The following is a 24,984-nucleotide window of genomic DNA, read 5'->3' as shown; positions in this document are numbered from 1 at the left end:
CTGAATTTAATCAGACGGCGTCGCTGCATTACGGAGACCTCGCTGTGTTTGGGCAGGGTGGATCGCTACGAGCGTGAGTTGCCAGGCGATTGAGTGTGCATGCTGCACCTCCGGACACCCGCTGCAGAGAGAAGCAAGTCTCTTATGCTGACAAGTGCGAGCGGGATCTCAAGGTGAATTGCTGTTGTTCATATTCATCTCTTAAACCTCATGTTAGGAACCCCCCACCTTCCCGTGCCATTAGCGGCCAGCAATCCACTCGTATCTCAAACACCCACACACACTTCTTTTGTCTCACACAAACATCGCAAACATCCACAAACATTAACGCACACACTTTCACGAAATACTAAGTAATTTGTGCTGCTTGGTATTTGTATTATCTACAAATGAATTCAAGTGTTTAATGATGTTAATGCGATCTAAGAATTCTATATTTAATGTTTTCTTCCTTGTTTCTTTTGTCTCATGTTACCCTCTTCCACACATGGGATCTCAAGGGGGTGTTGAATCTGCTGCAGGTTTACATGCATCAGTGAAACTGCTGCCTCAGAGGCACCTTCTTCCATTTTCGTTTAAGTTTTATTTTTTTCTGTGATTTGTTGGACCACGCAATTAGTGGAAAGGAAACTTTATTGGACTTTGCCATAAAGCTGGTTTTGTGTTTTTTGACTTTGGTGAATTGGTGAAAAAATTAATGTGTATCAATGAATGTATTTGAACTTGAACCAAAGTACTAAGTTTTCTGTTTGATTCCATATTGCTTGTTGAAAATATCACTGTGAACTGAGAATGAATTTAAACTGAAACCAGAATGCCAAGTTTTTCTCTGTTTCCTGTTTTTTTTTTTTTTTTTTATCTTTTGTTAAATACAACTTTGACACTAAGAACATGAACTTACCTGGTGTGGGAGTTTCATTTAAATTATTTGTGTAACCGGTGGCTTAAAGAGCTACTCTGGGTAAAACAGTTAAATTTGACAAGACTGAGCTTGTCTGGCGCCCAAACTATCTGAATAGACTATTCATTTGTAATAGTTAATATTCTCTTCTTAATCTGGTAGGATTTCTTTCAGGGCCCGCCACCGCTACAGTTGAATAAAAAGCAACTCTGAGCAGAAAAGCGCCTGACGTTATTCGCAGTTTTTTTTTTTTACATTCTCCATCCTTTTAAGTATACTTTAAATATAACAGTAGTAAACTTTGGGCACACAACTAGTTTACTTCTATGTTTTTAGTTTGTACTGCAACTATACTAAAAGTGAATTTATAGGTATACTGATAGTTTACTAATTAATAGTCTCAATAAACTACTATCATACTTTCATCATACTTTAAGTATACTACTATGTCTCTATTTATTAAATTGTATATATTTTGTTATTCGAAAATCTGAACACACAAAACATCATACTCAAAAAAATGAACATGGAAGGTTGTGCACTTTACATAATATATTGATATACAGTTTACTTATAATAATTGTCTTTGTTGACTTGTTGAAGGTCCATGTAATTATGTCTCAACTTAACTGTACAAAATCCTAACGCGTTGTTTAAACACAAACCATTTATGTTAAGTAAAAAATTCTTACATCCAGAGGGTGGCAGTATAGTGCGACGCCAACTGCCATGAAACGCCAAAGAATAAGAAGAGCAAGACGCGTCACGCTCAGAGATATTTGACTCTCTGCACACCTGCGTGACCCCCTGCAAAGTTTTTCTTCGATTGGTTTTGACAGAGGGACATCTTACCTTTTCAACGGCTTGTAAAGGTAGGAGGATATTTATTTTTCCACCAGTATCAATCTTTTTTTTATCTGTAATAAGACATATGTTCTTTATTTTTGGCCTGCTTTAGTTTTAGAGAGTTCTAGCGTCTTAGACATGCTGAAGTTAGCATGCTAGCTTAGCCAGGTGGTGCAGGTTGGTCCGCTGCATATTTCCATTATTTGGGCGAAAAGAAAAATAATAAGAGATAGTTCATGGATTTAAAGTTCTCCGTCGCTACGATGGATTTACGTTAACTGGAGCGAATCTACGACAGATTTTTTTCCGTCAATTGCAGGGTTCCTGTCTGTCCTTAATGTCTTATATTCACTTTTCATAATTTTAAGGCTGTAAATAGGATTACATTTCTCAAATAGTGTAATAAGTGTCTTAATTTTAATTTGAAAAGACGCGGTTTATTCAGCCTGCTGAGGGGGATGCGATCAAAGCCTGGAGTGGATTGAAAGCACGTTCTTCTCTCTATTCTAAGGGTTCTGTATTCACTCCGCTGGGTGTCCACTCCGGGTTTTCTGTTCCCGCTCACGGAAAAACTGCTCCGTGTTCACTCCATTTTAAAAGTTATACTAGTATGTTTATGTTTTATATCATGAACGCCTGAATACAACATTTTCTAATACTATATGTAATGTTTTGGAAATTATTCTACACGTTTAATAAATATAATTAAACAATGTCAAAATGTATTTCTGAAGTGTGTAACTTCCCTTTCATTTTTCTGACTGTAGCGTTTAAGTTGTTGTAAGTTTTTGACTCTACTAAAGCATAAAAATACAATAATATGTTTGCAAAAATATTTAAGAAACGTACTAAGTTAACATACTTGTTCATTTGAAAAACAATGCTAAAGGAGATGTGTTGCACTACGTGAGGCAAATGGTGGTCACACCAGATACTGACTGGTTTTCGGACCATTTAACATATCCATTAATAACATATTTAACATTGTGGGATATGGCTTGTAGGAATGGCAATTTTGGTCACGTTTCTGATCATTTAATCTTAAAAATGGAAAAATTATAATCTTATTAAAGTAGAATTTATGGCAGAGCTGCTATATTAGATAGCATCAGAACATACAGGTGTACTTAATAAAGTGGCCAGTGAGTGTACAAATTGTGAGGAATCAGTTTGGATCAAAAGTTAGTAATCAAGCACTATTTTAAAACATTTACGGAGAAAACTGCAATGCAAATGAGCTCTTTGGAATTATGTAATTGGCTGGTGATTTCATTGTTGTCCTTTTTTGTGTGTGAAAAGGATTCAGATGGCTGTGCTGCCCAGAGGGACCTTGAACAAGTTGTCTTTGGCATCTACAGCATTAATGCTGAGGGAGGTGATGCCACCACCACTCCAGTTGATGTTGGAATAGTGACTGAGGGTGTTGAAGTACTTCACAACTTCGGAGACCACGCTTCAGCATTTGCACTCTTAATGGATGTCATATATGCAATGAACCTGAACTGAAAACGTTCTTTAAGGTGCTTCAGAATCTTCCTCCAGCTGGATGCTACTAGACTCTCAACCAAGGTACAGATGCTTAAAAACAAACTGTATGAGTGAACCAACATTGAGCGTTTGGCGGTTAACATGAAGGCCTGCTTTGCACTTGAAACCATTTAATTGAAAAACACTTGAAAGTTTATATACCTTTTTTATTTATTTATATATATATATATATATATATATATATATATATATATAAAGGTAAAGATAACCAACTTTAAATGCCGCCACTCATGGGTATGTTTAACTTTTTTCTCTTTTGTAAAACAGAATTTGATAAACAGTTGTGTTGTTGATGAACTCTTGTGTTGGTGAATAAAGGAACTAACAAATGTTGAGTTGAGTTTACTGAAGTAATTTGTGTGGAACCTGTTGACAAACTAGAGTTAATTCAACCTAACTAGTAAAAAATGTATTTAGTGAAAGCATTTTATTTTGATTAATTAAGCTTGAATTGAATGTTTTGTTGTAAAATCATTAGTTTACTTTGAGTAGACAAATATGTAATATGCAATTTCTAAACAAATTTTGTTAGTCCATATAACATAACTGACTTTAGTTAGTTAACCCTCTGGGGTCTGAGGTCATTTTGGGGCCCTTGAGATGTTTTGACATGCCCTGATATATGTGCTTATTTCAGCTACTTAAAACATACTATTGACCAACATGTAATTTTTTTTGTATTCAGCACAAACTGTGCTACAATAATATGTGACCAAGATGGATGTGCATGTTTGCATTTTTTAGAAAAAAAATATTATGCGTGGTTAGTAAGTTTTGGGAAAAAAAATGTAGCTGAAATAAGGCCTTAAAACCCACACTAAATAGTTGTGAATAAGACTTTTGAGTAATCAGTCTTGTAGGCTAGAATATTTACTTCAGAATTATGTGAAAATCATTCTGCTTACTCATTCACAGAAAACAATATATTGATTTAAAATTTTCAAGACATGTTTTGTGACTCAAACGTCTCTTGTTGAGCAAAAATTAGTGATAATAGTTGGCTTGAGTCAAAAATATTATTTATCCCTAAAACAACTCCATTAAGTTAGTTAACCTTGAAATATTTGTTTTCAACTTTCATAATTAAATTTTGTGGAACCTGTTGACAAGAAAAAATTAATTGTGTGAAAGAAAGAACACGATATCTGCTTGTAAACAATAACATTTTATTATAGCTTCATGTATTCTTTTTTTATAAACATTGAATGTGGGTAAGTTTCATGAATAAAAATAAATAAACAAACAACATTTTAAACAAATTGCTGAAAAATAGACTATGAATGGCGGTAATGAACAAATTTAGTTTGTGGTCTAGTCAGAAGAAGACGCTGCACTGATTCAATGCATTACAGGCTCGTGACTCGTCAGAACGCAAAACGGAATGTAGCTTTTGGTTGCGCTACACTGCTACTTGCTGGAAAAAGTAGTTAGCTGCTGGAACAGCTACACCGTTTTAAACAAGGAAATATAGAGATTTGGCATGAAACATTGATGGAGCAGTGAATAGGTTCAGTACACAGCAAAATGGCATGACAAACTCATTTTTTTTTTTAATTAGGCGGTTATCGCGTTTTGGAAAAGAGCTCTTCATATATATATACAGTGGGGCAAAAAAGTATTGTCAGACACCAATTGTGCAAGTTCTCCCACTTAAAAAGATGAGAGAGGCCTGTAATTTTCATAGGTATAGCTCAACTATGAGAGACAAAATGAGAAAAAAACCCCCAGAAAATCACATTGTAGGATTTTTAAAGAATTTATTTGCAAATTATGGTGGAAAATAACTAAATACTTTATAACTAAATACTGACTAAATACTTTTTTACCCCACTGTGTATGTGTGTGTGTGTGTGTATATATATATATATATATATATATTTATTAGGAGTGGCACGGTACACAGATGTCACGGTTCGGTATGTACCTCGGTTCGGGGGTCACAGTTCGATATGATTTCGGTACAACGGGGGAAAAAAAGAAATCTGCTATGCTCAGTTTTTTTTATTTATTTTGAACAGACAGTAGTGCAAATTACAATTTTTTTTTCCATCTAGATGTGAAAATACTAAATATTATTACATGTTATTGTGAGTGTACACTAAATAAAAGCAGACCTTTATACAGTGATTATTAATGAGACAATAAGTCTTTAAAGTTGATTCTGCTGGTATAAGGAAACAGTTGAAGTGATCGCGCCGGAGCGCGCACACACACACAAAAAAAACACACATCAGTTCTAGCATTGCTAACTTGACAGTGCAGTTGGTACTTTATCAAAATAAAATACAGTGAACCAAACATCAGCGCGCGCACCTCTGTGTCACCGTTGGAACGCGACTGAAGTACAAAGCCTATAATTTACATAATAAATAATAGTTTAGCATTCAGGTACGTTACATCGCAAATATGGAAATATTATGGAATATTTGGATTTGTGCCGAATGAGAGAGGTAGGATACACGAGCACAAAGCCCCATTTCGCAAACAGTTGAGTGCACAAGCCTTTAAAGTATACTCCTTTGTCAGTCTATGTGAGAGACGCGTTCAGAATCAGCACATGGTGGGACATTCTAAAACGCTTAACGTGAAAAACGCTTAACGTGGCTTAACGTACCTAAACATTGACCAGGGAAACCTAAATTTTTGTTAAACCTTGCTTGTAATAAACACTAACTACTGTCAAAAGAACGAGCCCTTATTCCACAGATAAAGTGAATAATTTCACGTTAAGCATTTTCTCCCCCATAGAAGTCCATTATAAGGAAACTACACTGATATTCTATGGTAAAACAAACTCCTTGACTACTGATTGTTTTTTTTTTCTTCTTTAATCCATGGAAAGAAGCAGAAACACTTAAATAAAACACGTAAATATCAGGTATGATTTACTTGTTTCACTTGTTGGACAGAATCTGTTGCAGGAATGACACACTACCAGTCCAAACTTTTTGAACAGTAAGATTTTTAATGCTTTTGTAAAGAATTCTCTTCTGTTCACCAAGCCTTTGTCCAAAATACATAAAGTTGTATTTGCTAAAGCAGTAATATTGTGAAATATTCTTACTATTTAAAATAACTGCTTTCTATTTGAATATATTTTAAAATGTAATTTATTCCTGTGATCAAAGCTACATTTTCAGCATCATTACTACTCCAAGTGTAACAATATACACTATACCATTCAAAAGCTTGGAGTCAGTATATATAGAAATTAAAACTTTTATTTAGCACACAAGTGATGATAAAGACATTTATCATGTTACAAACGATGCTGCTCTTCTGAACTTTCTATTCATCAAAAAAACCTGCAAAACCTCAGCTCTTTTCAAAATAATAATTATAATTGTTTTTTGAGCAGCAAATCAGAATATTAGAATGATTTCTGAAGGATCATGTGACTGGAGTAATAATGCTAAAAAGTCAGCTTTGATTGTTCCTAATAAACTGTTTAACTGCACTTGCAAGTGAATCTCATGTTATTTTGTGTGATAGTTAAGCATATTCTAAATAAACTACAAACAAAAATAAAAATATATTTTGTCCTGATATTCTTTCTTGTAACTCTTTCCTCTCAGTCACAAACCTGACTGAATGGCTCATTATGAAGCTCATTATTTGTCTTCTCAGGTGTGAATGTGAAGGTTGACGCCCTCTCGCATAGACCCTTTCTACTCAAAAAGTGACTTACAATCTTTAAATCTATATATTATTTTCTGTGAGCAAAGTAAACATTATGATTTTCATATCATTTTGAAGCAAACATTCTAGGCTACAAGATCCAGTTCTCAAAAGTCTTGTGAACAAATGTTTTGTATGTGTTTTATGGCCGTATTTCAGTGATTTCAAAATTTTAGTTTTACACTAACCACGCATAAACGTTTCTTTCTCAAAAACAAAATCATGTACATAAATGCTGCTAACATATCATTGTAGCCCAGTTTGTGCTGTTTACAGTGATATACGACTTTAGCCATTTATATGTTTATAAGCAACTGAAAAAAGCACAAATGTAAGGGCATGTCAAAACTTCTCCAGGCCCCCAAAACACCCTCAGACCCCAGAGGGTTAAAAGTAGCTGAGCTACTGTCACGCTACTGAAAAATGTAGCTATGTTAGTAGAGTCGCTACTTGTGTTAGTAGAGTCGCTACAGTGCTACTCCCCAACACTGATCATAACTTATAACACATAATCACAACTTGTCATAGTTTATTGCTCATATAATCTTTTACAGTGTAGTTCTGCATTTATTCCTCACCTCTCTGTGATACCAGGCAGTATGAAGAACATCCAGAAGTGGATCCCAAACACAAGCACTACCTGGAAAATACACTTCCCAAGAAGAGTTTTACGAAGATAGAGTGCTCGGTCCACAATCATGGTACTGAACTGGATGAGGAGCATGACGAGAAAAGCTTCAGGAACCTGGTCTTCTGACAGTGACTCTGTTATATCAGCAGCTGCACTGTGCTTCTGAATCAATAATTCAATACACTTATTAATTGACACATACAAATAAACACTGAAAAAAACAAATGAGCAAGTCAAAACTTTTTGCTGGTCATATCTCAACAATGAAATACAGTATGCTCAAATATTGAGGAGAACTTAAGGAGAACTGACTACATACATAATCTAAAACTCGTGGTTTACTAAAGAGGATTTGATTGGTGGCATTCTAAGGCAAGGGGAGAGAATGAAAGTCTACTTCCTAGAATTATTCCTCCTTTTTGTGAGCCTCAATACCACATAACGTAACAGAAAAAAACAAACGATACAGTTTACATTTGACATTTTTTCCCCTGCCATGCATCTACCAGCTGTCCAGTTGCTCTGCCTGGAGCTGGATGACCATTCCCTGGAGGAACACACCAGAGACTTTTATGATTTGGTGTGCCAAACTCACTATCTGGACCAACCTATGCAACATCTATCCTGGTTTCCATCAGCTCTAGAGTCATTTCAACATCTAAAGGAGCGTTTTACCTCCGCACCTATTTTCCACCAACCGATCCCGAGCTAGAGTTCACGGTGGAAGTTGATGCTTCTAATACAGGCATCGGAGCGGTACTCTCTCAGCATCATGGTAATCCACCCAAGCTCTTCCCCTGTGCTTCCTACTCCCGTAAACTCAGTTCGGCAGAGCGCAACTATGACGTTGGCAACCGTGAGCTTCTAGCAATGAAACAGCCTTTGAGGAGTTGCGTCATTGGCTGGAGGGGGCCAAACATCCTTTTGTGGTCTTAACAGATCACCGCAACCTGGAATATCTCAAATCGGCAAAACGATTTAGCCCACGGCAGGCAACTCTGCAGAGCTGTGGCCCTCCGGGAATTGAGTTTGAGACCAATGCTCTCCACCATCCAACGCACCTATAATCCCCTCTACTCTCATTCTCCCTCCTGTCCAATGGGATATCAGAGATTACAGGATGCACACTGAACCTCCACTGCCAAAGTGCCCACCAGTCCACTCATATGTCCCACTTGGTCTTTGTCAGCGTGTCATGCAATTGGTTCATAATTCCCCCAGCTCAGGTCATGCAGGTATTACTGCCACTATCCAGTTCATCTCAAACCGTTTCTGGTGGCCTACACTACAACCTGATACCATTAACTTCATTCACAACTGCGCCATCTGTAAAATCACCAAAACCTCCCACCAGCGTCCTGCAGGCCTTCTTCAGCCACTTCCTGTTCCTCGATGCCCATGGTCATACATTGCCATAGACTTTGTTACCGATCTCCCATATTCCAGGAACCATACCACCATCCTCACTGTAATAGATTGTTTCTACAAGGCATGCCATCTCACACCCCTCAGTAAACTCCCTGCAGCATTTAAAACCGCAGACGTGCTTCTGGAACAGGTCTTTTGCTTTTATGGAATCCCTGAGGATATAGTTTCGGGCCATGGCCCTCAGTTCACTTCTCGTGTCTGGTCCGCTTTCTGCCAACACCTTAACATCAACGGCAGCCTCACCTCCGGATATCACCCGCAGTCTAACGGTCAGTTCGAACGACTAAATCAAGAACTCACCCGCTTCCTTCATTCCTACTGCCATCAGAATCAGATTGGAGTCGCTTCTTACTATGGGCAGAATACACACATAACTCCCTCCGCAAACCATCTACTGGCCTCACGACCTTTCAAGGTATGCTCGGCTTTCAACCACCCCTGTTTCCCTGGTCTGGAGAGCCCTCAGAGGTCCCTGCCATCAACGACATTGGCTACAGAGGCGTAAGGACACCTGGAATGTAGCTCATGTACACCTTCAACGAGCCATCCGCAGGGTCAAGGAACAGGCTGATCACCTCAAGCGACCGAATCCTGTGTACAACCCCAATGGGTTTGGCTCACTTCAAGAGAGCTTCGTCTCCGGCTCCCTTGTAGGAAACTCAGCCCCAGGTACGAGGGTCCATTCAAAATTCTAAGACAAATTACACCTGTATCTTACCGTTTGGCTCTTGGAGGAGTGGAGTGTGCAAGTTGGCAAGTCCCTGCAGTTGCTCTGAAGAAACTGCACTGGCTTAGTCAGTCGGCTGCTCTCGAAATGCTCTCATGGTATGTTGATGCTATACGTCACAGTGACGTGGCATCTGTCTCAAGTCGGACAAAATTTCTAACTGGCGTGCACTGCTTCACGTCAGCCTCAGGTCTGTGCATTGCTGCATAAAGTCCAACACAACTTTTTTATTTTGCTCTATGCCCTCCACCAGAGCCCCCATTCTCTCTCCCTCCTCTGTTGGACAATTTATAGCATGAGGACATACTTTCCCAGAAGGGAGTGAACTGTCACATGTTTTCTGTCTGCTCTGTTTGACCTACTTTTCCTGAGTTGTTTTATTCGTCATTATATTCACCTTGTAGTCTTGTTTCTTGTTAGTTCATTAATTTGTTCCTTTGTTTGCTTAAGCCTTCAGTTCTCCCTTAGTGTTTGTCAGTTCTCGTTAAGTAATTCCTCATCTTCGTGAGCCTCTATACCACATTACATAACATTAGTTCATTGTACATTTTCACCACTTATTTGCATAAATCTGGCCCTGAATGGGTACCCAGGGCTGAATTTGAAGAGGAAGAAAACTTTGATTGGTTTCACTTTATTTTGATGGTCCCTTTAACACATTCTATTGACTACAAGTAATGTTGCACCTACTTTTCTACTAACTCTCATTAGAGTGTTAGTAGCGTATTAGTTGACTGGTAGGGTTAGGTTTAGATTAAGTTGACACGTTCTTGCAAAGTTACTTATAGTCAGTAGAATATCTGTTGGGAGACCAACACAATAAGGATTTAGTAGATATGAAGCAAACAGTCTACTAATACTCTTATGAGAGTTTGTTGACATGTAGTTGCTACATAGTGTCAACAGAATGTTCAAAAGGGACCATCAAAATAAAGTGTTACCCTTCGATTTAATCTAGGTTTTAGATTCATATTGATGCAATCCACTCTGTCTTTTGTTATTTCATATTTTCATTCAGAATATTTTGGAAAATGGATGGCATTAAGACACCATAGAAAAGTACTTTTCTGCAGTTCTTTAATGAATGCTTAAATTAAAATTAAATTGAACAGCAAAAGGGAAAAGGGAAAGTATCTAAGAGCAGCACTTACTCCAAAGGCCCAGTATCCAAATATAATAATGATGAAGTTCACCACATCTACCAGAAACATCAGCGCATACACATCACACACAGGGCTGTACTCAGGGTGGATGATGTCGTAGAAGAATTGCCTTATGGGTAAATATATGTGTAGAGCACTAAAAAGAAGAAGAAAAAAAAAGTTTTAGATGAGCAGGAGTATTATTATTGTATTAATGTGGCAGCATGCAATTCTGTTTTTTGGAAGTACACAATAGGGATGTGCCCAAAGCCGAATACCTTATTCGGAAAGGCACAAACAATGGCAGACAAATAACAGATAACAATAACAGAAAAAAAATATTCGGCAGACACAATCACATGTTTGCTGGAACAGCACTACATTAGTGAGGTCTGCGGTTGTTAAGATTTGTGCAATAATTATGGCTAGTACTGCTTTGATAGCGTTTGACACAGTTTCGTACAGATAATATCATGGTGATCATTGTGTTTGTCTAACGAACGTGGTCTCCTCAGCAATAAGCTATCCGTGCGCTCCTTTTTTGATTTCTGCCTGTCAGTGCCGGTGAAGCAGTGTTGCCAGATATTGCTACAAAAAACAAATACAACCAATCTCCTGAAAAAATGCACCAAAATAAGTTTAAATTTTGTATTTTGCAAATAGGATACAGAATCTCTAACCTCAACCTTCATCTTCCCACTTTATTAATGCCATAATTACTTTATTAACGCTGTTACATTAAGTATTAAAACAAGTCCAGCGACGCTTATAATAACTAGATATGGCAACAGGAGCGGAGTGGAGGCTGCACTTGTGCCAAGCTCCTTCACTCCACTCCCTGACTCCTGCGAGTCAGCCACATGAATTTATTCAGCGACATGATTTTAAATAATTTTTCGGTTACACTTTATATTAGGTGGCCTTAACTACTATGTACTTGCATCAAAAAAATAAGTACAATGTACTTATTGTGTTCATATTGTATTGCAAAACACTTTTGCTGCTATTGAGGTGGGATATGTGTAAGGTTAGGAACAGGTTTGTTGGTATGGGTAGGTTTAAGGGTGGGTTAAGGTCAAGGGATAGGTTGACAGTGTAATTATAAATGTAATTACAGAAATTAATTACAGATGTAAGTACATATAGGCATTTTTAAAAATATAAGTACAATGTAAAATCATGTGTGTACACAATAAGTGCATTGTATCAAATGATTAATTTAAATGTAAGTACATAGTAGTTAAGGCGACCTAATATAAAGTGGACCAAATTTTTCATGTTTTCAAATTTTATTTTTGAACATGAAATGGTCCTAACTTCAAACCTGTTCAAAATCCAACTGTAAAAACACATTACATTAGCCCTTTTCATGAATGGTATTACATTTAATTATGTAATATATGCAAGATGAAGAAAAGTGATGTTTGATCAAAGCTTTTGGAGGGTCCAAATGCTTTGTTGCGCTCTGTTGATAAAAAAAAAACAAAAAAAAACTTGTAAATGATCACAGACTCCCGCGACACATGATCTAAGTTACTTAAAGTTCAAGCGAACTTTATTGTCATTCTGCTATGAGTAGGCTACTGAACACTTTCTTTCCATTTCTATTTTTTTTTTTTTTTTTTTTAAGCTTCTTTTTTTCGACTAGTGCTCTTATTTAAGATTGTGGATGCTTGTCTCTTGTCAAAGTTGTACACAACATTTCACTGCAAAATAAGAAGAATAAAGTTATTTTTCTTTTTTGATAAAGTTTTAAATAGAAGATATTTACAAAGTTATAATTTTAATAAAACAAATATACTTTCTTAAGTTATATAAGGCATATTTGTTAAATGAAAACTACGAATTAAACAGATTTGCATTTAAAATGGTATTTTCATGTAATTTGATGAACTTCCAGTTTAAGCCACGGCCACTTCCAGATCTATCCGAATACAGATACAGATACAAATACAAATAATTTTGAGATTGTCACAGATACAGATACAGGTACAAATAATGGCTCCGCTGCACACCCCTAGTAGACAATATACTGACATAGACATAAAATGGCATTTGTGAAAACAAGATGAATTGTGTGCATGTGTGCTGTGACTGAGCAGCAGAAGGGTTTCTGTTTCATTTACTCATGACTTCCAGAGGCTAACAATCATTCCAGAGGAAAACAATCATTTATGGCTATTTGTGTTTTGCACAGACAGAGTTGCCGAGCCCATTAGACCTGAATACATCAAAAATATCTAAAAAGTGTTAAACACCATTGCTGTTGTGGAAAACGTTCTGACAAAGCTAACAAAAAGTACAGAAAATTGAGGGATGCCCTACGTGGCCATGATGGAGCCAACAGGCAGCACAGAGAGTTCAAGGATGACCTGTGTAACCGTAACGGAGCCAGCAAGGGACTGTGCCCCCAACTGCCAAGGGAGGAGCTGTACTGGATGACGCTGCCACTGTGGGACGAGCTGTAGCGGGCACCACTGCTTTGAGAGAAGGGAGCTCTGGACTTGGGAGCACCACCCTAGGAAGTGCTGGGACAACCAGCTTGGGGGCGCTGAGACTGGGGTGGCCACGGCTGTTGTGGTCTATGTCGGACCAAGCTCCACACTCACTGGAGCTTGGGACACATAGCCTCCCCCAAAAATTTTCAGGTGATTTTTGAGTGGTAATGGTAAGATACTCTTCCACCTCTCCCACAGTGAAGGGAGACCCATTCAACAAACTCTCAAAAGGTCCCCAGAGGACCACTGATGTAAAGTATGGATTTTAAGGGGTCATTTATTTTTTGGGGAAAAAAGCAGCATCCAACCCAAAGAACACCATCTCCACGGTCAAGCTAGGTGGTGGAAACAATGTTTTGGGGGTGTTTTTCAACCAATGGGCCAGGCAAAAATGTAAAAGTAAATGACATCATGAAAAAAAGGGGACTACATTAAGATTCAGAAGCAAAACATTAGACAGTCTGCAGAAGAATTTGGCCTGGAGTGGACCTTCCAACATGATAACGATTCAAAACACACAGCAAAAGTGGTCAAGAAATGGTTTGCAGAGAACAATATCAACTTTTTGGAGTGGCCAAGTCAGAAAACATACCTGAATCCAATTGAAAATGTGGAGAGAACTGAAGATCAGAGTGATGGCAAGGAAGCCATCCAACCTGAAGGACCTGGACATCTATGCAAAATGGGAGTGGTCCAAATTCCTAGTGCAAATGTGCAACAAATTTGGCACCAATTATAAAACCATTTGACGGTTTATCTCTAATGAGATCGCGCGGCTCACGCCGTTCATATGTAAATAGCCGCGTGGGACGTGCGCACGTGCAAACGCCCAACATAAACAAAGAGCGGAGATCCTCATCGTGGCTACTGTTACTGGTCGCGCTGAGTAAAGGAAGGATTTCCCTCGAAAGAAGAACACGATTTCATCCAGCAGAGGAGATCAATCTGATGAGTAAGTAATGTTTCTTTTTTGCATTAGTTAACGTGTTATTGTGACATAAACTTGAACAGATTTACTAACAGTTAGTTGGGGTTTTCCCAAACGACAACATGATGAATGCTACGCGTCTAAGAATGTTTAGACCATGTTTATTATTAATACTCTGTTCACAAATATATTTTAGTAGCGTGCTAAACAATAATAATTAGTTTCTCAGATATAAAATATCATTTTTTATAGTACAAAGTACACAGTTTTATTGTACAAAACATGCTTGAGTCTGTGCCTACAGAATCATATCATAGGCTACTATAAAATCATACATACTAGACTATATGACTACAAAATCATAGTTGGGTTTTTCCCAAACTATAATTCCTGACTACAATGTTGGAAATCGTGTAAAACATTTTTAATATGAGGGGCAATTCACTGTATTTAAATTTCTTACGGCACGATGATGTTTTCATGCTCTGTATAAAACAATAAAAGTAATATAAGTGTACACTGTAACATGATGAACGCTACGAGTCTAAGTATATTTAGTACATGTTTATTATTAATAGCCTACTCTGTTCAGAAATAGATTATAATGTGCTAAACAATAATTAGTTTCTCAGATATAAGATTTATTCCTCTTTTTTATGATAGTACAAAGCATGTGTGAGTCTATGACTACAAAACCTATGTATGTGTATATATATATATATATATATATATATATATATATATATATATATATATATATATACATACATACAGATGTTCCTGATATTAACATGCTCACAAATGTTTTTTTTTTTTTTTTTTTTTTATTGAATCAGATACCAGCACCAGATGTATCCTGATGTCTCTTCAAACTGTTTTCCTCTGAGAACGCTGTACCAACATCAGATGTTCAACTACACTGATATTCTATGTTAAAACAAGCTAATTTTCTACTGATTATGTTTTTCTTCTTGAATCCATGGAAGAAGTAGAAACATAAATAACACGCAAATATCAGGTATGATTTACTTGTTTCACTTGCTGAACAGAATCTGTTGCAGGAATGACTCAAAGTCTGTTCACATCTCTATGGTTAGATCAGTGTGCACAATAATGTGTCTTTGACCTTCATTATGTATGTTTTGATTATACTGTGTTGTAAATAAAATGCAAATAATTTAAAAAAACTTTTTTTTCAATCTCCTCACATTCTCTCTTACCTGCCTCACAGTCACACTGATGGGCCATTAGGGGCCATTAGGGGAGGGCCCTTTGTCTCTCAGGTGAGACTCACTTAATATTCATGGCCATTGCCACTCCCTCGCATATAGACCCTCGAACACAAAACATGTCTTGAAAAATTTAAATCAATATATTGTTTTCTGTGAATGAGTAAGCAGAATGATTTTCACATAATTTTGAAATAAATATTCTAGCCTACAAGACTGATTACTCAAAAGTCTTGTTCAGGACTATTTAGTGTGGGTTTTAAGGCCTTATTATGTTTGCATTTTTTAGAAAAAAAATATTATGCGTGGTTAGTAAGTTTTGGGAATTTTTTTTTAGCTGAAATAAGGCCTTAAAACCCACACTAAATAGTCCTGAACAAGACTTTTGAGTAATCAGTCTTGTAGGCTAGAATATTTACTTCAAAATTATGTGAAAATAATTATGCTTACTCATTCACAGAAAACAATATATTGATTTAAAATTTTCAAGACATGTTTTGTGATCGAGGGTCTATATGCGAGGGAGTGGCAATGGCCATGAATATTAAGTGAGTCTCACCTGAGAGACAAAGGGCCCTCCCCTAATGGCCTCTAATGGCCCATCAGTGTGACTGTGACTGTGAGGCAGGTAAGAGAGAATGTGAGGAGATTGAAAAAAAAGGTTTTTTTAAATTATTTGTATTTTTTTTACAACACAGTATAATCAAAACATACATAATGAAGGTCAAAGACACATTATTGTGCACACTGATCTAACCATAGAGATGTGAACAGACTTTGAGTCATTTCTGCAACAGATTCTGTTCAACAAGTAAATCATACCTGATATTTACGTGTGTTATTTAAGTGTTTCTACTTCTTTCCATGGATTCAAGAAGAAAAAAAAACACAATCAGTAGAAAAGGAGCTTGTTTTAACATAGAATATCAGTGTAGTTGAACATCTGATGTTGGTGCAGCGCTCTCAGAGGAAAACAGTTTGAAGAGACATCAGGATACATCTGGTGCTGGTATCTGATTCAATAAAATACAAACAAAAAAAAACATTTGTGAACTTGTTAATATCAGGAACATCTGTATATATGTTTTGTAGCCATAGACTCACACATGCTTTGTACTATCATAAAAAAGAGAAAGAAATCTTATATCTGAGAAACTAATTATTATTGTTTAGCACGTTATTAAAATCTATTTCTGAACAGAGTAGGCTATTAATAATAAACATGTACTAAACATACTTAGACTCGTAGCATTCATCATGTTACAGTGTACACTCATATTACTTTTATTGTTTTATATAGAGCATGAAAACATCATCGCGCCGTAAGAAATTTAAATACAGTGAATTGCCCCTCATATTAAAAATGTTTTACACGATTTCAAACATTGTAGTCAGGAATTATAGTTTGGGAAAAACCCAAATATGATTTTGTAGTCATATAGTCTAGTATGTATGATTTTATAGTAGTCTATGATATGATTCTGTAGCCACGGACTCAATCAAGCTTTGTACAATAAAACTATGTACTTTGTACTATAAAAAATGATATTTTTTATCTGAGAAACTAATTATTATTGTTTAGCACGCTATTAAAATATATTTGTGAACAGAGTATTAATAATAAACATGGTCTAAACATTCTTAGATGCGTAGCATTCATCATGTTGTCGTTTGGGAAACCCCCAGCTAACTGTTAGTAAATTGTTAAAGTTTATGTCACAATAAAACGTTAACTAATGCAAAAAAGAAACATTACTTACTCATCAGATTGAGCTCCTCTTCTGGATGAAATCGTGTTCTTCTTTTGAGGGAAATCCTGCCTTTTCTCAGCGCGAACAGTAACAGTAGCCACGATGCATCTCCTCACTCTTTGTTTGTGTTGTTGGGCATTTGCACTCGCGCAGGTACCACGCGGCTATTTACATATGAACAGCGCGAGCCGCACGGGGGTGGGATCACATTAGAGATAATGAGTCAGACGGGACAGAATGAACATTGTGTTGGTTTCATACAGATTACTTCATCACAGAATGCTTCATTTCAAAATAGACACTTCAAGCTTTCTATAGATATATTTCTCATGTCTCTGTGTGAAGTATTTGCTGAGTTACAGTTCATTTTAGTGACGTGTTTCAAAAAGCAGTTCGCGGAGACGGAGAAGACAGAGAGCACACCCTGTTTGTTTTCTTTATTCTTCAAAAGCACAAAGTTTAGTTGTTATTATGAGTGTATACAAATAAAAGTAGACCCCTTACAGATTCGAATGGTGTATTGCTCTTATCTGTACGATCAAAAATGGCAGAGTAATTCAAGCTCATTTCGGCCTTATCAGGAAAATCTGCCTCAAAACGCATATATGCGTTTGTCGACCCCAGAGGGTTAATAACATGCTTTAGTACTTAGTAAGTGTTGCTAGCATATTTGACCATTATTCTAGCATGTTTAGCACACAATGGCATAATTTACAGTGTTTCTAAAAGTGCATCACTGTGTAAAACATGACACTTCCTGTTGTCAGTAGGTGGCGCTATCACTATAACAGAATGTGAGCATGTAGATGTCTTCAGGCCAGGACTGTAATCAAACATGTGAAGTTGGAGGCAGATTGGACATTGTATGCCTGAGTTACAACAACTTCCTGTTTGATGGAGTTAGTAGCATACTTTAGCACTTAGCTAAGTGTTGCTAACATGTTTGAGCATGTTGCTAACATGTTTAGCACACAATGGCATATTTTAATGCGTTGCTAATAGTGCATCACAGTCTAAAACATGTCACTTCCTGTTGCCAGCAGGTGGCGCTATGACTATAACCAAATACGGGAATGTATATGTGTTCAGGACAGGCCTCTTACCAAAACTTGTAAAATTTGGGGCAGATTGAACACAGCATGCCTGAGTTACAGCAACTTCCTGTTTCACTGCATTACTAGCATGCTTTAGCACTTAGCTAAGTGTTGCTAGAATGTTTTAGTATGTTCATAGCATGCTACCAGCCTATTTATCACTTGTTGACACTTTTTAATATGCACCTAGGAGTCCATTACAGTGTTAAACATGTCTCTTCCTGTTGCCAGCAGGTGGCGCTGTGACTATACCCGAATATGGGAATGTAGATATGTTCAGGACAGGCCTCTTATCAAAGTTGTTAAATTTGGGGCAGATTGCACACTGCATGCCTGAGTTACAGCAACTTCCTGTTTCACTGCATTAATATCATGCTTTAACACTTAGCTAAGTGTTGCTAGCATGTTTTAGTATGTTCCTAGCATGTTATCAGCCTATTTCACACTTGCTGACACTTTTTAATATGCTCTTAGGAGTCCATAACAGTGTTAAACATGTCACTTCCTGTTGCCAGCAGGTGGCGCTATGAATATATCTGAATATGGGCATGTAGATGTCTTCAGGGCAGCACTTTTATCAAACATATGAAGTTTGATACAGATTGAACATAGTATGTTTCAGTTACTATAAAGCATGACATATCCTATTGCCAACAGATGGCGCTATGATTATAACTGAATATTGGCCTTAAGATGTGTTAAGACCAGGACTCTTATAAAACGTGTGAAGTTTGGGACAGATCGGACATTGCATGTTTAAGTTAGTGTGAAACAAGAAGATTCATGCTGCCAGCTGGTGGCGCTATGTCTATAACTGGAAATTGGAATGTAGATATCTTCAGGCCAGCACATTTATCAAACATATGAAGTTTGGTGCAGATTGAACATTGCATGTTTAAGTTAGTGTAAAACAAGTCATTTAATGTTGCCAACAGGTGGCACTATCACTATAAATGAATATTGGCCTTAAGATGTGTTCAGGCCAGGACTCTTACCAAACATGTGAAGTTTGGGGCAGACCGGACATTGCATGTTTAAGTTAGTGTAAAACAAGTAATTTACTGTTGCCAGAAGGTGGCAGTATGATTATAACTGAATATTGGCCTTCAGATGTGTTAAGGCCAGGACTCTTATCAAATATGTCAAGTTTGGGGCAGATCAGACTTTGCGTGTTTAAGTTAGTGTGAAACAAGTCATTTCCTGTCACCAGCAGGTGGCGTTGTAATTTTAACTGAATATTGGCCTTTTGATGTGTTTAGGCCAGGACTATTATAAAAGGTGTGAAGTTTAGGGCAGATAAGACATTGTATGCATGAGTTACAACAACTTCCTGTCTCATGGTATTTAAGAACACGCTTTAGTACTTAGTAAGCGTTGCAATCATGTTTGAACATTATTCTAGCATGTTTAGCACACAATGGCATAATTTACAGTGTTTCTAAAAGTGCATCACTGTGTAAAACATGTCACTTCCTGTTGTCAGTAGGTGGCGCTATCACTATAACCGAATGTGAGCATGTAGATGTCTTCAGGCCAGGACTGTAATCAAACATGTGAAGTTGAAGGCAGATTGGACATTGTATGCCTGAGTTACAACAACTTCCTGTTTGATGGAGTTAGTAGCATACTTTAGCACTTAGCTAAGTGTTGCTAACATGTTTGAGCATGTTGATAACATGTTTAGCACACAATGGCATATTTTACTTTGTTGCTAATAGTGCATCGCAGTCTAAAACATGTCACTTCCTGTTGCCAGCAGGTGGCGCTATGACTATAACCAAATACGGGAATGTAGATGTGTTCAGGACAGGCCTCTTATCAAACTTGTTAAATTTGGGGGAGATTGAACACAGCATGCCTGAGTTACAGCAACTTCCTGTTTCACTGCATTACTAGCATGCTTTAGCACTTAGCTAAGTGTTGCTAGCATGTTTTAGTATGCTTGTAGCATGCTGCCAGCATATTTATCACTTGTTGACACTTTTTAATATGCACCTAGGAGTCCATTACAGTGTTAAACATGTCACTTCCTGTTGCCAGCAGGTGGCGCTATGACTATACCCGAATAGGGGAATGTAGATGTCTTCAGGACAGGCCTCTTATCAAACTTGTTAAATTTGGGGCAGATTGGAATCTGCATGCCTGAGTTACAGCAACTTCCCGTTTCACTGCATTACTAGCATGTTTTAGCACTTAGCTAAGTGTTGCTAGCATGTTTTAGTATGCTTGTAGCATGCTGCCAGCATATTTATCACTTGCTGACACTTTTGCTCACAATATGCACCTAGGAGTCCATTACAGTGTTAAACATGTCACTTCCTGTTGCCAGCAGGTGGCGCTATGACTATATCTGAATATGAACATGCAGATGTGTTCAGGACTGAACTCCTAGGAAACGTGTGAAGTTTGGGGCAGATCGGACATTGCTTGCCTGAGTAACAGCAACTTCCTGTTTCATGGCGAAACATCAAATTTTGTCAGGCCCCCAGGGACACGCCCCTTGACGAAAACTCTAGATCTTCGCAATTTAACATCGCAAAGGTCTCATGATGACACTCAGCAAATTTGAAGACGATCCGATTAAAACTGTAGGAGGAGTTCGTCAAAGTACGAAGCCTGGAAATTGCAAAAACTGCACAAAAATCGAACAGGAAATTCAAAATAACGTACTTCCTGTTGGGTTTTGGATTTTGTACTAAGAGGCTTTTTTGTAGGTAATGGTGTGTTACACGTGTGTACCGATTTTCGTGCATGTACATGAAACGTAGCTCGAGGCGCACTCTTTTGAAATATTATAGGTGGCGCTATCGAGCCATTTTGCCACACTCACTTCTGAAATCCATATCAGATGTAAATTTTCGCCAGTTCTGACCCGTGTGCAAAGTTTCATGAGTTTTGGAGCATGTTTAGGCCCTCAAAAATGCGATTCACTTTGGAGAAGAAGAAGAATAATAATTAAAGCTGCAAGCAGCGATGAATGGGCCCTCGCACCCGGGCTCACCGCCGGCCGGTTGCTTCAGGGAGAGAGGGAACGGTGAGCAATATGCATTTAAAAAGGCAAACATAGAGGAATATGTCAAAGTTATTTATATGTGCCAAACCTGCTGCCAGCTGGTGGTGCTATGTCTATAACTGAATATTGGCATGTAGATGTCTTCAGGGCAGCACTTTTATCAAACATATGAAGTTTGATGCAGATTGAAAGTAGTATGTTTGAGTTATTATAAAGCATGACATTTCCTATTGCCAAAAGGTGGCGCTATGATTATAACTGAATATTGGCCTTTAGGTGTCTTCAGGCCATGACTCTTACCAAACATGTGAAGTTTGGTGCAGATTGGACATTGCATGTTTAAGTTAGTGTAAAACAAGCCATTTCCTGTTGCCAGCAGGTGGCGCTATGATTATAATGGGATTTTGGCCTTTAGATGTGTTCAGGCCGGACTCTTATCGAACTTGTGAAGTTTTGTGCAGATTGGACATTGCATGTTTAAGTTAGTGTAAAACAAGTCATTTCCTATTGCCAGCAGGTGGCGGTATGTTTATAACTGAATATTGGCCTGAAGATGTGTTAAGACCATTACTCTTATAAAACGTGTGAAGTTTGGTGCAGATCGGACATTGCATGTTTAAGTTAGTGTGAAACAAGTAATTTCATGCTGCCAGCTGGTGGCGCTATGTATAGAACTGGAAATTGGCATGTAGATGTCTTCAGGCCAGCACATTTATCAAACATATGAAGTTTGGTGCAGATTGAACATTGCATGTTTAAGTTAGTTTAAAACAAGTCATTTCCTGTTGCCAACAGGTGGCACTATCACTATAAATGAATATTGGCCTTAAGATGTGTTCAGGCCAGGACTCTTATCAAATATGTCAAGTTTGGGGCAGATCAGACATTGTGTGTTTAAGTTAGTGTGAAACAAGTCATTTCCTGTCACCAGCAGGTGGCGCTATAATTTTAACTGAATATTGGCCTTTTGATGTGTTTAGGCCAGGAATATTATAAAAGGTGTGAAGTTTGGGGCAGATAAGACATTGTATGCATGAGTTACAACAACTTCCTGTATCATGGTATTAATAACATGCTTTAGTACTTAGTAAGCATTACTAGCATGTTTGACCATTATTCTAGCATGTTTAGCACACAATGGCATAATTTACAGTGTTGCTAAAAGTGCATCACTGTGTAAAACATGTCACTTCCTGTTGTCAGTAGGTGGCGCTATCACTATAACCGAATGTGAGCATGTAGATGTCTTCAGGCCAGGACTGTAATCAAACATGTGAAGTTGGAGGCAGATTGGACATTGTATGCCTGAGTTACAACAACTTCCTTTTTGATGGAGTTAGTAGCATACTTTAGCACTTAGCTAAGTGTTGCTAACATGTTTGAGCATGTTGCTAACATGTTTAGCACACAATGGCATATTTTAATGTGTTGCTAATAGTGCATCACAGTCTAAAACATGTCACTTCCTGTTGCCAGCAGGTGGCGCTATGACTATGACCAAATACGGAATGTATATGTGTTCAGGACAGGCCTCTTATCAAACTTGTAAAATTTGGGGCAGATTGGACACTGCATGCCTGAGTTACAGCAACTTCCTGTTTCACTGCATTACTAGCATGCTTTAGCACTTACCTAAGTGTTGCTAGCATGTTTTAGTATGCTTGTAGCATGCTGCCAGCCTATTTATCACTTGTTGACACTTTTTAATATGCACCTAGGAGTCCATTACAGTGTTAAACATGTCTCTTCCTGTTGCCAGCAGGTGGCGCTATGACTGTACCCGAATACAGGTATGTAGATGTGTTCAGGACAGGCCTCTTATCAAGCTTGTTAAATTTGGGGCAGATTGAACACAGCATGCCTGAGTTACAGCAACTTCCTGTTTCACTGCATTACTAGCATGCTTTAACACTTAGCTAAGTGTTGCTAGCATGTTTTAGTATGCTTGTAGCATGCTGCTAGCCTATTTATCACTTGTTGACACTTTTTAATATGCACCTAGGAGTCCATTACAGTGTTAAACATGTCACTTCCTGTTGCCAGCAGGTGGCGCTATGACTATAACGAAATACGGGAATGTATATGTGTTCAGGACAGGCCTCTTATCAAGCTTGTTAAATTTGGGGCAGATTGAACACAGCATGCCTGAGTTACAGCAACTTCCTGTTTCACTGCATTACTAGCATGCTTTAACACTTAGCTAAGTGTTGCTAGCATGTTTTAGTATGCTTGTAGCATGCTGCTAACCTATTTATCACTTGTTGACACTTTTTAATATGCACCTAGGAGTCCATTACAGTGTTAAACATGTCACTTCCTGTTGCCAGCAGGTGGCGCTATGACTATAACGAAATACGGGAATGTATATGTGTTCAGGACAGGCCTCTTATCAAGCTTGTTAAATTTGGGGCAGATTGAACACAGCATGCCTGAGTTACAGCAACTTCCTGTTTCACTGCATTACTAGCATGCTTTAACACTTAGCTAAGTGTTGCTAGCATGTTTTAGTATGCTTGTAGCATGCTGCTAGCCTATTTATCACTTGTTGACACTTTTTAATATGCACCTAGGAGTCCATTACAGTGTTAAACATGTCACTTCCTGTTGCCAGCAGGTGGCGCTATGACTATAACGAAATACAGGAATGTATATGTGTTCAGGACAGGCCTCTTATCAAACTTGTTAAATTTGGGGCAGATTGAATACAGCATGCCTGAGTTACAGCAACTTCCTGTTTCACTGCATTACTAGCATGCTTTAGCACTTAGCTAAGTGTTGCTAGCATGTTTTAGTATGCTTGTAGCATGCTGCCAGCATATTTATCACTTGTTGACACTTTTTATTATGCACCTAGGAGTCCATTACAGTGTTAAAGAAGAAGAAGAAGAATAAACGGAGCAATTCCAAGAGGGTCCTCGCACCTCGGTGCTCGGGCCCTAATAATTAAAGCTGCAAGCAGCGATAAACGGGCCCTCGCACCCGGGCTCACCGCCAACGGTGGCTTCAGAAAGACAGGGAACGGTGAGCAATATGCATTTAAAAAGCCAAATATAGAGGAAAATGTTAAAGTCATTTATATGTGCCAAACCTGCTGGTGGCGCTATGTCTATAACTTAAAACATGACGTATCCAGTTTCCAACAGGTGGCACTATAATTATAACTGAATATTGGCCTTTTGATGCTTCAGACCAGGGCTCTTACCAAACATATGAAGTTTTGTGCAGATTGGACATTGCATGTTTAAGTTAGTGTAAAACAAGTCATTTCCTGTTGCCAACAGGTGGCACTATCACTATAAATGAATATTGGCCTTAAGATGTGTTCAGGCCAGGACTCTTATCAAACAGGTGAAGTTTGGGGCAGACATGACAATGCATGTTTAAGTTAGTGCAAAACAAGTCATTTCCTATTGCCAGCAGGTGGCGGTATGTTTATAACTGAATATTGGCCTTAAGATGTATTAAGACCAGGACTATTATAAAAGGTGTGAAGTTTGGGACAGATCGGACATTGCATGTTTAAGTTAGTGTGAAACAAGTAATTTCCTGTCACCAGCAGGTGGCGTTATA

General features: G+C 37.9%; 1 protein-coding gene across 1 annotated transcript in view; it reads right to left on the bottom strand.

The window, feature by feature from the left end:
* Positions 1-24,984, bottom strand: part of si:dkey-11f4.7 (piezo-type mechanosensitive ion channel component 2) — a 718,195-nt gene that overhangs the window by 152,708 nt on the left and 540,503 nt on the right. Inside the window, 2 exon segments of the mRNA XM_058786444.1 lie at positions 7,552-7,766; positions 10,911-11,058. Of these exon segments, the coding sequence (XP_058642427.1) occupies positions 7,552-7,766; positions 10,911-11,058 (363 nt within the window).

The sequence above is a fragment of the Onychostoma macrolepis genome, chromosome 09 (assembly GCF_012432095.1).
Source record: "Onychostoma macrolepis isolate SWU-2019 chromosome 09, ASM1243209v1, whole genome shotgun sequence".
In the NCBI taxonomy this organism is placed as follows: domain Eukaryota; kingdom Metazoa; phylum Chordata; class Actinopteri; order Cypriniformes; family Cyprinidae; genus Onychostoma; species Onychostoma macrolepis.
The sequence above is the reverse complement of the archived record's forward strand: the minus strand, read 5'-3'. Positions and strand labels throughout refer to the sequence as shown.